Consider the following 15202-nt stretch of genomic DNA (forward strand, 5'->3'; position numbering starts at 1 on the left):
TTATTTTATTAACTTGTTAAAATGTATCTAGATTTTGAAATAAGGATATCTAATAAATCTAAAAAATCCGCAGGCCGACATTTACAAAGAATGTTTTTTTTACAAAATAAGATTGGATAATTAGAATTTTTTACTAGAACTTTATTATACAGGGGTACAAAAAAGTTTTAGTATTTTTAACACATGCAATATACCACAGGTGGCGCTTTTTGCAAGGTATAGCAAAAACCCCCTCACACCAAAAAATGTTAATTTAATATCTTATAAAACACTCGACTTTCTTCACAAAAACGATTTTATATTTCTCATTTTGACGCCCTGTATATTGATTACCGAGTGTCCAATTAAAAAATGGCATAACGAAAGTCGCATTATTTTGGTCTATATGTCACCCGCGGATCGGCCTCTTTTTTCCGGACACACTGTATATTTGTTTTAAATAGCGTTTATTTTGTAATTTAGTAATGGGAGTATGCTGTAATGCAAAGCCTTTCATTCTGCTAACATGCTCTAAATTATCAACAATGAATAAAATTTTGGCAATCTAAATATATTTAAAACAAAATACCTTCAAAAACTATTATGTTGTACCGAGTGACCCAGGAAAAAGGGAACATTTCATAATTATTTTATTCTTCAAGATAAAATTAAATTTGGTATAGTATAAGAGTATCTTTTGACATATTCAGTTGTTTTCCATCGCTTCCTGTTTGATTGGAAGTGACACTTACTTTCTTATTTTAAATGAGACACTTATATTATTATTATTATTACTTAATTTTTTTTAATGTAACGAAAAAACTAAGTCACATAAATAAACACATTTAATTAATAAAAGGCTTTGATTTCTAGAATAGGAGGCTGCGTTTTGATGCGATTCTTTAATTATTAATTAATTGACATAACACGTAACATCTTGTCAAGTGCAATTTTAGTCTTTACATTATTTGAAATTTTTTACTGACTATAATATTTTTGAAAAACTGCATTTCAAAAGTGGTTGTTCATAGTAATGTGCTATTTCAAAAAATTAAGTGAATGTCAAAAATACTGGTTTGGAAATTTTAAATAGGGGTATAAAAGATTCAAGTTATAAAATATAATGAATATTATGTTTCTCTGATGACTGAATTAATATTTGATTTTTCCTAGGAGTATAAAACAAAAAGGAGCAAGTCCGGTATCATTATTCTCAGAATATTATTTAATAGTATATATATAAAATAGCGATTAGTTTGAAAGTAGAATAAATTATTAAGTCTTGATGTTTATGTTGGAAATAATAAAACGACAGTAAACGCAAGTCAATTAAGAGTTGTAAGCTGACGTTGGCTATAAAAGTCTGTGTTTCTGGCATAAAAGTGTACTTCTGACGTAAGTGTGTTCCGGACAGAGGTGTGTACCTAAGTTTCATTTCAATTCATATCATTAACAAAAAGTCAGTTAATAAAGACCGAGAAATTAATGAAGCTGCTATTAAAGAAATTTGAGGAGCAGTATACAAAACCTATACAGGGTGTCCCGGAAAGGGTGGAAAAGCTCTAAAAAATAAAAAAATTATATAGAGTTTTCCTATAAATAAATTTTATCGATGCGACAGTTATTCAAACAACAGAGAAGTTTCATTTTAATATATTTTATTGTGTTTTATTTAATAAAGTACATATTTTAAAAATGCAGTGTGGTTCTTAGAAAGGCACCTTAACGAAATTGGTTGAAAAAATGAAAAAAGAATGTAATAAAGAAAGAACCTAATAATTCGAGACAACTAATTAAAAACTTTATAGGTAGGTTCAACTTGGGCTCCTCTGATACACTCGCGGGTACGACGAATCGTGGGCTACTGTACTCGCCACAATAACCCTGGATTGTTCCTTATCACATCACAACAAATCCTGATTCTTTGTAAGTTCCTCCCGTCCTTCTCAACAACTGTCAATATCCGTTCCTTCCGTCCCGAGTATTGACAGTTGTTGAATACACCAAGACTTTGAGGTGACACCATAGGTAAAAATGAAATGGCGTTAGATCAGGAGACCGAGGCCAGGAAATGTATTCTCCTCTGCCCATCCAACTTACAGCAACACTGAAATGAGGTAGGACTCCATCATGCATAAAATACATGTTTCGGTGGTGGATCGCAAGTGGCAAATGCTCTATTAACTCCAGAAGATAGTTCTGGAGGAACTCCAAATAAAGTTCTCCATTCAATCGTGGCGATAATACAAATGGCTCAATTAAAAAATTGTCAATGATTACTGCCCAGATATTAATTCATTGGACCTGACGTTGATAATGACAAACAACAGCCGCATGAGAATTTTTGTCAGCCCATATATGCGAGTTATGTAAATTCTCAATACCATTTTTGGTAAACCCTGCTTCATTGGCAAAATGAATAATGCTTATGACGTTTGGAATAATTCGCTGCTAATCTGATAGCCAGTTCGGGAATTGTATTCTACGACGAAAATCTTCGGGAATTAGTTCTTGCATTTTTTGTAGTTGATATGGATATAACAACTGTTTTTGAAGTACTTTATGTATTATTGTTTTTGGTGAATTAAGCTGTTATAATTAACAGCTCAATTTTCGAGTGCTCATTAAAGGAGTATTAGCTACAGCATCCAAAATATTTTCCTCCTATTGTACCGTAAGTACTGTTCTTCTTTGACCAGCATCAGTACTTTTCTTCTCAAAGCATCCTAAAATTACGTTAAAGAACGCCAATAATGTCTTATTAAGTGGACTCGCCTACCAGTTTTCCTTAGAGGTTGGACAATTTATTAAAATGTCTTTTGATTTGGAATAGTGTGATTAGGAAATCTTTCTTCAAACAACCTTTTACCATTCATAAGTTACATATCTGCCTACTTAATATACGTAAATTCCATATTTCGACTAAAGATATTATCGAAATAAAGAATCAATGTAAAAACAATGTGAGAGATGGCAAGTTTTGAAAGACAGGTATTCGTTTATTGTGTACTATAGAAATATTTGCAAGAACAATGCGTTTAGAAAAACAAAAAATGCCGACAACAAGATGCAAAAACATTTTCATTTTCATTTTTTTTCAGGTTGTTTTTTAAGAACCACACTGCATTTTTAAAAACATGTACTTTTTCAGATTAAACAACTTAAAATGGGAGTTTCTCTGTTGTTTAAATAACTGTCGCATTGCTGAAAAAAAAGAACATATTATGGTTCTTTTGAATTAAAATAAAACAGTAATCTCTTAATTTTTTTTTCTCCAAAACGGTTCATTTTATCGGTAACGAACCAAAGTGCTTTTTCTTTAGTTTAAGATTTAAGCTATCGATATTTATTATTTCAGAGTTTTTATCATACAGGTTGTTAAAAATTTAAGCATTATAATGTACAATCTAGTCCGCCCCTAGTAAAATAAACAGAAAGAAAGAAATAAAGAAAGAAAGAAAGAAAATGTGCTATATTACGTAAGAATAATCTTGTGTACAAGCATCCTACAAGCTAAAAAAACAAAACAAAAATACAATTTCAAAAATTGACAAAACAATGAACAAAATTAAATACAAGAAGACAAATTTTTTTGAACATACTTGAATTAAAGATAACTAAAAAAAACAATCAATTACAAAATAAAGGTAAACTTGTTGACAAAACTAAAGAAAAAAAACTTTCCAACATGTCCAAGGTTAAAACCTATCATTAAAAAAGTCATCCAGGTTATAATATGCCTTAGCCAATAAAAGCGTCTTTAATTCTCTTTTAAATTTCTTAACATCCGATATATGTCTAACACATAGAGGAACATGATTGTAAATTTTTTTACTTATGTAAATGAATGAGTTTTTGGTAAGGGAAGACGCAGGAATAGGTAGGGGAACATCATTTACACGAGTCAAATGGCCAGTGTCAGAGGGTAGTTTGGGAATTTTGTGAATAAGAGCAGCTGTTTCTAAGATAAAGAGTGAAAAAAGAGTTAGGATTTTTTCAGAAATGAAAATGGGTTTGCAAGAATCTCTTAACTTAGCAGAACACAGGTATCTAGCTGCTTTTTTTTGAATAACAAATACAATGTTAAGTAGCCCCTTATTGGTTAAACCCCAAAAAGGCAAGCCATACCGAATATGAGATTCAATAAGTGAAAAGCACACTGAACGTGCAACCACCCCTCCTAGCTCTTATTTTGCCATTCTTACTGCAAAACATCCAGAAGATAATGTCCCAGCTAAATGTAAAATATGATCTTCAAACCGAAGCCGACCATCAATGGTAACTCCTAGGAACTTGCAGCACTCTTTATTCTGCAAGAGGGAATTTTCGTCAAACATCAGACCCTGAACATCGCACTTAAGCCCCATAATAGAGGTCTTTCTTACATTAAACACGAGCCTGTTGGAAGCACACCATCCTGATAAAATTTAAAGGTCTTCAAGGATACAAGTCTTAATATAATCAGAATTTTTATGGCTCCATAGTATGGTGGTATCATCAGCAAACTGAACCACCTTGCCCTGCAGTTTCAATGAACTCAAGTCATCCACATACAGTAAAAGTAACAGTGGTCCCAACACTGAACCCTGGGGAACGCCGCATTTTAGGGATCTAGAAGCAGACAAACGCCCAGACACTGTAACCTTCTGAGTACGATTTGATAGAATCAAGGACACATAGACGCTCCCCAAAAAGCTAAAAACAGCATCATGAGTCCCTTTACCGGCTTGAAATCCAAACTGATTTGCAGACAAAATGCCATTATGATGTAAAAAGGACAAAATTCTGCTTTTTGCAAGTTTTTCAGCTATCTTAGAGAGGGTAGACAAAATAGAAATAGGACGAAAATTACAAGGCTGATCCAAATCTCCACCCTTATGAAGAGGGATAACCACTGCTTCTTTTAAACATGAAGGAAAAATGCCAATATGTAAAGAATTGTTTATGGCAGAAACTAAAGCATTTAAGGCTGAATCAGGCTAAAAGAGTAACAACCTCGAAGATATCCCATCAGCTCCAGATGATTTATGGTTTTTTAGGCGTTTGATTTCATTTTTTACTTCGGTAAGATCGACAGGATGAAAGAAAAATGAATGCTCAACCGACACTTGTTGCAGATAGTGTAAGGGATCAATGTTACTACGAATGCCCTTGAGCAAGATATTAGGTATATCACAATAATAGTCGTTTAAAATGTCAGGTTTCAACTCCGGTTCAGATACTTTTCTATGGCAATGTTTAAAATCATTAATAATCGACCAACACTCTCTTTGCCTATTTGATGACATATTTAAGCGATCCCTATAATAATTAGATTTTGCTGCTTTAATTGTCTTTCTGTACAGACTACGGTATTTCTGATGATATACAAGGATATTTTCATTTGTGGTATATTTGCACAATTTAGTCAACAAACGGAGGTTTTTAGCTGAAATTCTAAGGCCTCTTGTAACCCATGGTTTTTGTTTCTTAGTTTTAAGCTCATTTTAGGAAAGCACTGATTGATCTTATCATACAGAACTTCAAAAAATAAAGTAGGTGGGTCAGAAGCCGTTTCAAGTGCATTCCAATTTACCGAAGCAGTAGCAGCAGACAAAGCATTGAAATTTCTCCTGCTGAAAATTCTTCCCATATAATGAGATGAAGATAATACAGTATTATATGGCATTTTAGCAAGAATAGCTTCATGGTCGAAAATACCAGATGGGAGTACTGTGCATAAAACGTCATCAAAATTTGTACAGAAATAGTCAATTGTAGTTGCAGATGAAGAAGTTATTTGTGTGGGAGAAAGAACGTGCATTTTTAAGTCGTAAGAATTTAAAATACTTAAAAGATAAGTACGTGGCAAGGTTTCATCAGTGTAGTTGATATTAAAGTCACCAGCCAATATAACCTTAGAGTGTAGGGACAACTGGGATAAAAGAGAATCAAGCTTGTCCAGAAACATAGCAATATCTCCTGTAGGTGGCCTATAAACACAAAGAATATATAAATTAAAACGCTTACAAAAAGAAAGAGAGAATTCAAAAACATTCTCTAACAGAAGATTACCATACTTATCAATATTACAAAAAATCGTTTCAATTGTTTGCCTAGCCAAGATCATGGTTCCTCCATGTATAGATTGTTGACGACAAAAATTTGATATAGGAACATAATCAGATATTAAAAAACATTCACAAGGCCTCAACCAGTGCTCAGTCAGAAGTACAATATCAGGAAAACTACATGTGTCCAGCAAAAGATGAAGCTCATCCATCTTGTTTCTTAGGGATTGTATATTAAGAATAAAGATACTTAAGCTTTTCGAAGAGCTAATTTCAATCTTACTAGTAGAATATGAACATGAATGAGATTCAACCTTCTTCCAGCTTTTTAAGCTACTCAAATGTAAACCCGAATCAGACACAATGTAACTTTGGAGAGTGACCTCGAAGACCCCCCTAAATAAAAGTAATTTAAAAGAGTTAAATTTAAACCTAAAAGACTATTCCGCTATTGAAATTGTAATGAGGAAGGGCATCTTTAAACACTAATTCCTCAAGCCTTTGATAGATCCCAGAAAACTTTCACTAGTCATCTATGGGGAGCAAGCTGAGTGTTAGCAAACACCAGTATAAAATTAAAACGGCTGCCACGTCTAGGAAAGAATTTTGTTGTAACGGAAAAAATATACCACCGTAAAGATGAGATGGTGGTAAATACAGGATTAATTCAAACCATCATAAAGCCGATTGTAGCTCACTGTTAAATTTCATAGCGATTGTCAACGCGAGTAAGATAAAAGTTGTAATTTGACGTTTCCAATAAGAAGAGTGTGGTCCTGATATAAAAGTATATACTTGGCAAAAGTGTGTTCCTAAGTTTCGTTACAATACATTTAAAAATACAGGGTACGTTAACAAGGCACACGACAAAGATAGCGCCAAAACCTTTTTTTTAATAAAATGCTCTGTATATAATTTCAAAAAATAATTGAGCATGAAGGATATGGTATTGCAACAATACGATCAACCATACGATCCTACCTTGACGAGAGGCTTTGATAATGTTTTAAAAGACTTAGGTCTAAGAATGGTCTATCAGAGTTCAACCAAGTTACGAAATCTTTTAGGAAACCCAAAAGATAAAATTAAGACCAATGAAAAGTCTGGGATCTATGAGATTAACTGCAATGATTGTGATAAAAAGTACATAGGACAAACCAGAAGATCAATTAATGTCAGATTTAAAGAACATGTAACTCAAGTGAAATATGGAAGAGATGAAAAGTCAAGTTTGGCTGAACATGTTTTAAATACTAGTCAGTTTGTAGGGACAAACAACTTAAAATTACTTACACCAATTAATAACAATAGAAAATTAGATGCATACGAAAGTTTAGCAATATTTAAGAATCAAAAAAACATTCTTAACAGGGATAAAGGTCCAATCCCTTATAGCCAATTATATAGTTTGGTTAGTGTTTAAGATTTGTTTGGCCATGCTTCATTGCTTTTTCCGCTCTATTAGTTATATCATTAGTATATAAGGAGATTTGTTAGTAGTTTTAGTTTAGTTTTGTTATGTTAATTATGTTAGCATCTTCTCCCGAAGATGCTTTCGTAATTTGAGCATCACACCAAAGGTTCCAACCATAGGACTATTTGATTTTCATATTTTCATTCATCATCATGGTCCCTTGGTATATTTTTTCCTTCACATATCCCCACAAAAAAATCAACTTTGGTTAAATCGGAAGACCCTGCTGGCTAAGGTACTGGTCCACCTAGACCTATCCATGCTCATTTATAAAATTTGAAACAGCTTGACTGTAATGAGCTAGAGCCGTATCATGCTGAAACCAGATCCTTTCCCGAACCTAATGGGGCAACCCTTGAAAAAGGAGGTTTAAGTTATTTTGCAAGAAGTTAAGGTATATTGTACTTATAAGATACGTATCAAAAAAATGCGCTGGAATAACGCATTACCCTATAATTTCTCCTCAAACATTAAGCGACCATCTTTGTTGGTGACGAATTTCTCTAGTAAAATATAGATTACTAGTTTTATAATAATAAATATTGTGCTTATTATTACTGCCATTACTATAAAATGTAATTTCACCTAAAAAAAAGCACAAAATCAAAAAAGTTAGGCTGGTGCATTCTATTTTGCGCCCACTGACAAAAGCCGATCCTATTTTCATAATCCTGCAATTATTATAATTCTTGTAATAATTGGATATAATAAGAATGACTTTTTTTGATTCTTAACATATAGAAAATTGATCATGTACTAAAATGCTACTCTCTAGTTAGTTTTCTAGTGTTTTGAGGTCCTCAATATCACCTAAAATTACCACAATCTTATTATCTTCATTTGTATCTGGCTTTACATGTTCATATTTTTCATACATTAAATTTTCTCATTTTTTTGAATTTGTCCTTTAGATTTTAAATTACTTATGATTGGGGATGTCTTTTTTTCAGATACATTTGACCATGACCATAAATTTTATAAGCTAAAATATTTTTTTAGTAGCTCCCTGTGCGATCATATCAATAAATTCCTTAAGTGGAATATTAATCACGAATAATTAAAATTAAAAATTTTAACTGATTCAATAAATATTTATATTAGATCGATTAATTAGAGGAGAAAGGCAGACTTAGTAGTTAAAAAGTGCTATTAAAACGATTGACAATAATCTTTTGAGTCTTGAAAAATAACTGCACATTATTATTATTATTGATTTTTTTTTCTCTAAGCAATCCTATTTAAAATTTCCAAAATATGCTTGTTAGGCTTAGATATAATATATTTGACAAAAAATTAAGGTATTTTATAAATAAATTTAATAATCTAAAAATATACCGGGTGTTTCATTAAAAAATATGAGATATTGCATATTTAATTTGGGTTAATTCGAAAGTTTTTAACCAACACTCCGTAAAACAGAAATGACAAAATATCACTGCCAGTCTTTAACAGGTATCTTATACTAACTGTGATAGAAATGTTGTAAATCTAGGTTATATCCGTAGTTAGCTATGTACTAGTCGGCACGAACTTTTGAACTTGTCTTTTCCTATGAGTAACCTGGACTGAATACAAATTATAAATGACATATTTATACATACATACATTGTTTATATTCCTACCTCAACCTGAGCATTATAGGACATCGTGTAAGATCAATTAATTATAATAAAACTTTTGTATATAGACAATGAGAACTATTAAATTAAATTAAATATTTATTAATCATTTTTTAATTGTTAAGTTTTTATTTAATTTAACTTTTTATTAATTCTAAAGAACATAAAACTTACTCCAAAAAAGCTTCTTAAAAGCTGTGTCAAACCATCAAAGTCATAAGTTCCATCCGGATTTTGCTAAAATAAATAATAGGTATTATTAATGCAATCTAAAAACTAATGAAATACTTACAGTGCTTAAACTTCCAAGTAATCCAATAATAGCTTCTAAGTCTATACTGCCGTCAGGCTAAAAATATTATATTCTTATTAATTTTATTTAAAAAATATTATTTTCATATTTTTTACAGCTCTATTTTTTTTCTCTACTACCGTGCGTAAAGTGCTCACTTTACACACTTCCCAGGGTGTGTAAAGTTTCGCACTAGTGCGTATAAAGTGATATATGATATTTAATTTATAATTTGTCAACAAATGTCTTGACGTTTTTTTTACCGCAAAGTCGTTTGATTACGTAAAGTAATTTGATATTTTTTATTTTTTTTATGTTTTCTTCGGTAGTAGAAAATTTTTGTATGTTATACGTGTGCAAAATTCCCTTTTTTTGTTCATGGGAATTGTTGCATTCGCCTGCGGATCATGCGACAAGTTTCTCATTCATCAAAAAGGGCTTATTTTACTACACACTTGTTACATAAATAACTATTTTGAGCTGAAATACTTCAAAAAATATTTACAAATTAAAAGTTCATTAACTGAATTGTTTAAGAAAAACATAAACATTTTGATAATTTTTTACCTTACTCAGACCACCCAAAAACGCAGATAGTAAACCTGTTAGCATGTTCCCTCCCTCTTCAGATTCTTCACTACTATTGGCTTCTTGAGAAGCCTTGATATTTAAATCATCAATTTCTTCACTAATATTTTTTATTTTATTACTAAAAGTATTTTTGTATATTTTGTTTTCATCCGGAACTTGATTAATTTTACTAGGAATTGTGGTGGAAGAGACTGTACTGCTTATGGTGGAAGTAGTTGTAACTGATGCCGAAGTACTAGTCTAAAATAAAAATAAATATCTTTATACATATATAGAGTGCTTTTATTTCAAAACAAACCACGATTAATAACTACATACAAAAAAAACTATGTTAATTTAGATATGCAGGTTTAATTTTATATTTGAAAAGGTTCTGTCAATCACCTCCTCATCTCCAGGTAATCTCTATTTGATATGTCAAGTGGGAATCCCCATCGTGTGATATATTGTAAGCAGTATTAAAATATCTATTCAAGAGTACCACAAAATTTAAATCGGTTGGCGTACCAGCGAATAAAGATAGTTTAAATAAAAACAAATAATTTATTTATTTATCCCATCGAAGGGCTCTCGACAATTTAAAAACATCTCTGCCTTGTCATGTCAATCTAGGTACAATTTCCTTCTTTGTCACTTTTTTTATTGCTGCGCGTTTTATCGGCCCTTCCGTATGCGTAAACAGGCTTATTCTTTTTTCCTTGTATGTAGTACACCAGATAGATATCGAGATATCGCTATAATCGGTACTGCATGTTAAAGAAAAAAGTCAATAATATCTTACAGGCAGTTGACGTCATTAAAGAAGAAGAAATTGGCCCTTCTGGAACAGATTATTGACTTTTCACAAGCTGTTGAATGGCCAGAGCATAATATTCTTCTTAAATGAAAAAATGCTCCTTGCTATATGTGAGATTTTAAAATTTCCAGTTTCTGAGTTTCGAATTTACAAACCTGCCTCATAGTCGCAGTCTCCACAAACGATTTTTTAAAAGTTGCCATTTAAAAAGGAAAAAAATTCGAAAGCCTTTAAGAATTTTGGAAAAATATCAACTCGAATAAATCGATGACAAATCGATCTATTGACGACTGCAAACATAGATAATTCTTCTATAGGGACTTAGTTAAAAAAAGTTGTCTATTCACTCCCCGAAGATATTTTTATTCCATTTGGTGGTACTAGTTACGGGCTTCTTAAGGAGTACTCATACCCTTTTGATTAAAAAATTGGCATTTTTAAGCTGTAGAGTAGACGATGTACATTTTCAGTGAATTTTCTCTCTTTTTGTTCTTTCGGGTACTAACAGTAATTTTTACCAGGTAGAGTGTCACTTTTAGAATAGATTTTTAAATAGTTTTAGGTTAAATCAATATGTCCACCACCCTTAATACCTTCTTAAAAAAAAACACACGTAACCTTATACAGGAGGACGTTTAATTTTGTATTTGGCAAAGTTCTGTCAATCACGTCCTCACCTCCAGCTAACCTCACTTTAATGTGTTTACCTTGCAAATAAACGATAGTCAACGCGAGTCAGTTGGAACTTTTGACTTTGCTAATAAAACGTGTTTTCTAGCCGTAAAAGTGTATTCCTGGAGTAAGTCTCTTTCAGAAGGAGTGTATTCCTGAATTACGTTACAATAATGCAAGAAAAATATATTTATATCTTTTTAATTTTAGATTTTTATTGGATACTAGACTAAACTGGTATAAATTCACCCCCATTTAGTATAAATGAGAAAATTGTTTTTGAAAAATCCGAAGAGTAACCCGTTCAGCGACGTCTTAAAACCGAATAAGTTCGCCCTTACGTGTTTCTGCTTAATATTAAAAAGTTTATGCTTAAGAAAATACTATAATATACTTCATTTTGCAAAGCCTATATATTCTTAGAAATTAAAAAATTTAACATATATGGCATGCAGCTCGGTCGTACAACTTAGTATTATTGGTATCTTTCTTGATATTTAAGGTATAGGGTCGGCTAAATTAGGAAACTAGTAGATTTTTTCTGCTGACTAAAACAGTGAGAAAGAAAAAAAATTAAAGATCGCGTTTTCGAAAAAATGTTCCCAATTTATTTTTACATAAATCAAAAGGAAATAATTTTTATTTTAAAAAAGTTTATTTATACGAATAACGCATAACAAGCATTATATAACTTGCAAGAAAACTTATCTTTTTTAAAATAGGTATTTTTAATTAAATTGGTTTCCAAAGTATTTTATACATTAATTATCTCTTAATTATCTAATTTGTTACAAAATTAGATATTATGCCAATTTCATAAAATTTCTAAAACGATAAATGTCAACATTAATGCGTTATGATGCGTAATGAAACCTTTAAACGTATTTGCAAAATATAAAACTAAAAGTGAAGTTTGTCTAATGGGAAAAGATTACAATATTTAGTAATTGATAAGAGGCTATAAAACCATTTTTCATGTTTTTAAACAGTATTAATAGATTATGGACATACTACATTATTAGAAAATGTACGTTAGCAAATAGCAGATAATAATTTATGCACTAAAATTAACGTGAGGTGATTATGTATAAACAATTTAAAATTCTCATGTAATAGTAGCGTGCGGTTAAATTGTTGGAAGGGAAACCGATTCAATCAGCGTATGAAAAACATGTTTGCTTACGAGGATACTCTAGATCAAATCATAAAATTTAATAAAGTATATTACTTTAAGAATAAAAACTGCAAAGAACGATAAGTTGTTTAGATTTAAAAAGAAGAATTATCTTTCAGTTAGACACATATTTTTATTTGAGGTCTTTTCTCTTAATACATGCAGTTTTGTCTATACCATCATTCTAAAATTTAGTTTTTCCATAAAAAAATTACATTAATAACAAGCTTCGCAAAAGCTTATTTGTAGATCTGCAGCACAATCTAAAAGCTCGATACAACACCCTAATAAATATCCAGCATGTCATCGCAGTGCCCTTTTCAAACGGTATTTTTTTATGTTGCACCTAGGTTGTTTAATTCTCTAAATAAGCGTCTAAGCTTTACCAAATTTTTGATTTTCATTTTTTAAAAGCAACCTAAGAAAAAGATTTTTAGCAAAGTTAAATCGATAGCTTTGCACCTTACGGTGGACATGTATCTGACTTGACATGAATCTGACTAATGTTTCCACGTCAGAAGTTTGTATTGTGGAACGAATAAACAAATTTGATTCCGAATTTGTTCACAATAAATAAAATTGTCACAAATTTTGAAGACTTTTGTCAGTGTCTCCTAGCCTGACCTAATTTTTGTTTTTTCTTTTTAATTTAGTTAATACCTTTTTCAAATAATGCTTGGTACTTTGTCCAATGAAAAACTTTCTTGACATCGATTTAACTTTTATATAAAACAGCTGAAATATTGACCCATTTTTAATTTAAATAAAAGCTACAGAGGAAACTCTAAAGTATCCCAACCCTGACGGCATTTCCCTACTAATAACTAATAATTAAAATTGTATGTTTATTTTATTTTGTACCGGGTGGCTATGCGAGGTAAGTGGCTGTATCTCAGAAACTAAAATCATAGAACCTTAAAGGAAATTACTATAAAAATGGCCTAAAAAATGCTAAATATTTTCAAGTTTATTAGTTAGCCGCTAGAGGGCGTCACAGCTACTTCAAAATTAATTTTCTTCCAAAAAACTTTCAATAACCAAAACACTATCGTAATAATCTACAAATATTTCCACATAAAAAAGATCCGACCAGAATTCATGCCACTTGTGAAATAAAGTAATAGGAGAATTTTTATTTTGAGTGAAAAAAATTGCTGAATATCGGCTTTGAGTAGACCGATTTTTTTTAAACTTTTTTTGTTTAAAATTTCTTAATTTTTTACTAAAAAAAATATATACTGTTACTATTACTCTTGGTAAAATTCGCTGGAACGCTTCCAGGCTTGAGGTTTACTCTATTCCACAAGTTATTTCACAAATATCAAATTCAGCCATACAGTTAGAACCGTGTTATTATATTATTACTTGATCTAAGTTATAAAAAAAATTGACCGCAGCAGCACAGGCTAGCTTACTACTTTTAAAAGCTAGCGCAATAACCCTTGCGATATTATGCTCAAAAACCCTCAATATGTTATTAGATTTTCTAGATTCTAAACAAAATTCTAAGAATGTTGATGGTCCACATGTTATATCTTCCATATCTATCCATATATGATTTATGAAATGCAAGGTGCTGAAAATATGGCATTTTACAACTTCCCAAAAAAATTCGGCATAGCCAAAGATACTCATTCAAAGAGGCTCCGGGACATTAAAAAAATTGTTTGATCTCCTTGCGACGTACACCTGCACAATTGCCGGCACTTATAATATGTTCTTACTATTTGAAATAAAAGAACTATTATTATCTCTATTCGGCACGCGACCAGCAGTTTTTTGTTGTGCGTGTGTATCCAATGCATTTAAATTTCAAAATTGTTGAAATTTTAGATTTGTAAATTTGCATTTTGGCTTATGTATTATTTTATATAACTAATTATGTTACTTTATACTTACCCTATCTGTTAAGTAATAACCTAATGGGTAAGTATTTTCTGTAAGTTTTATGAAGTTGTTATTAATTTATTCTAAGAAAAACTGAATACGAGCCTAAACTACAAACCAAAGTTAGTAACTAAATATTTACAACGAAAAATTAATTTAAAACAAAAACATTTTTGCAAAAAAAGAGAAAAAACGCTCATCTTTAGACAAACTTTCAAAAATTATTTACATACAGGGCGTCTAAGATTTTAAATCAAATCAAAATCAAATCAAAATCAAAATCAAAAATGGTTTATTTGTCAAAATGTACAGTTTTATAGGTCAATAAAAATTACAAAGAAAAAAAATTACATTGACAAATAGGACTATTCTCTCGATTATAAAACCGTTTTCCCTTGTTAGCACAAGCAAAGAAGGGATGAAAAAGCCCTTTACAATTTACAAAAACAATTTTACAAAAATAAAAATAACGTTTTTATATAGGAATGCAAAGTAAGATATAGAATTAATTAACCTAAGATTTTAAGACAGGCAGCGGCAGTGCGACAACGGACGAGCGCAAGGAGAGAGGACAGACGAGGCGAAAAAAGACCCCAAAAAAATAACCCCAAGATGCGTGCATCGGCCTAGGCTATTAAAAAATATACGTATGTATGTTGCGGAAAAAG

The 15202-nt window shown here is 31.1% G+C and overlaps 1 protein-coding gene across 3 annotated transcripts in view; it reads right to left on the bottom strand.

The window, feature by feature from the left end:
- LOC126744656 (uncharacterized) overlaps positions 1-15202 on the bottom strand; it is a 113806-nt gene that overhangs the window by 28512 nt on the left and 70092 nt on the right. For all 3 annotated transcript variants that reach the window (XM_050452176.1, XM_050452175.1, XM_050452174.1), the window contains 3 exons: positions 9982-10245; positions 9415-9471; positions 9297-9359 (listed from right to left, as the gene is read on the bottom strand). In XM_050452176.1, the coding sequence (XP_050308133.1) occupies positions 9297-9359; positions 9415-9471; positions 9982-10026 (165 nt within the window). In that variant the 5' untranslated portion in view covers positions 10027-10245. The remainder of the gene's footprint in view (positions 1-9296; positions 9360-9414; positions 9472-9981; positions 10246-15202) is intronic.

Source organism: Anthonomus grandis, chromosome 14 (assembly GCF_022605725.1).
Source record: "Anthonomus grandis grandis chromosome 14, icAntGran1.3, whole genome shotgun sequence".
Taxonomy (NCBI): domain Eukaryota; kingdom Metazoa; phylum Arthropoda; class Insecta; order Coleoptera; family Curculionidae; genus Anthonomus; species Anthonomus grandis.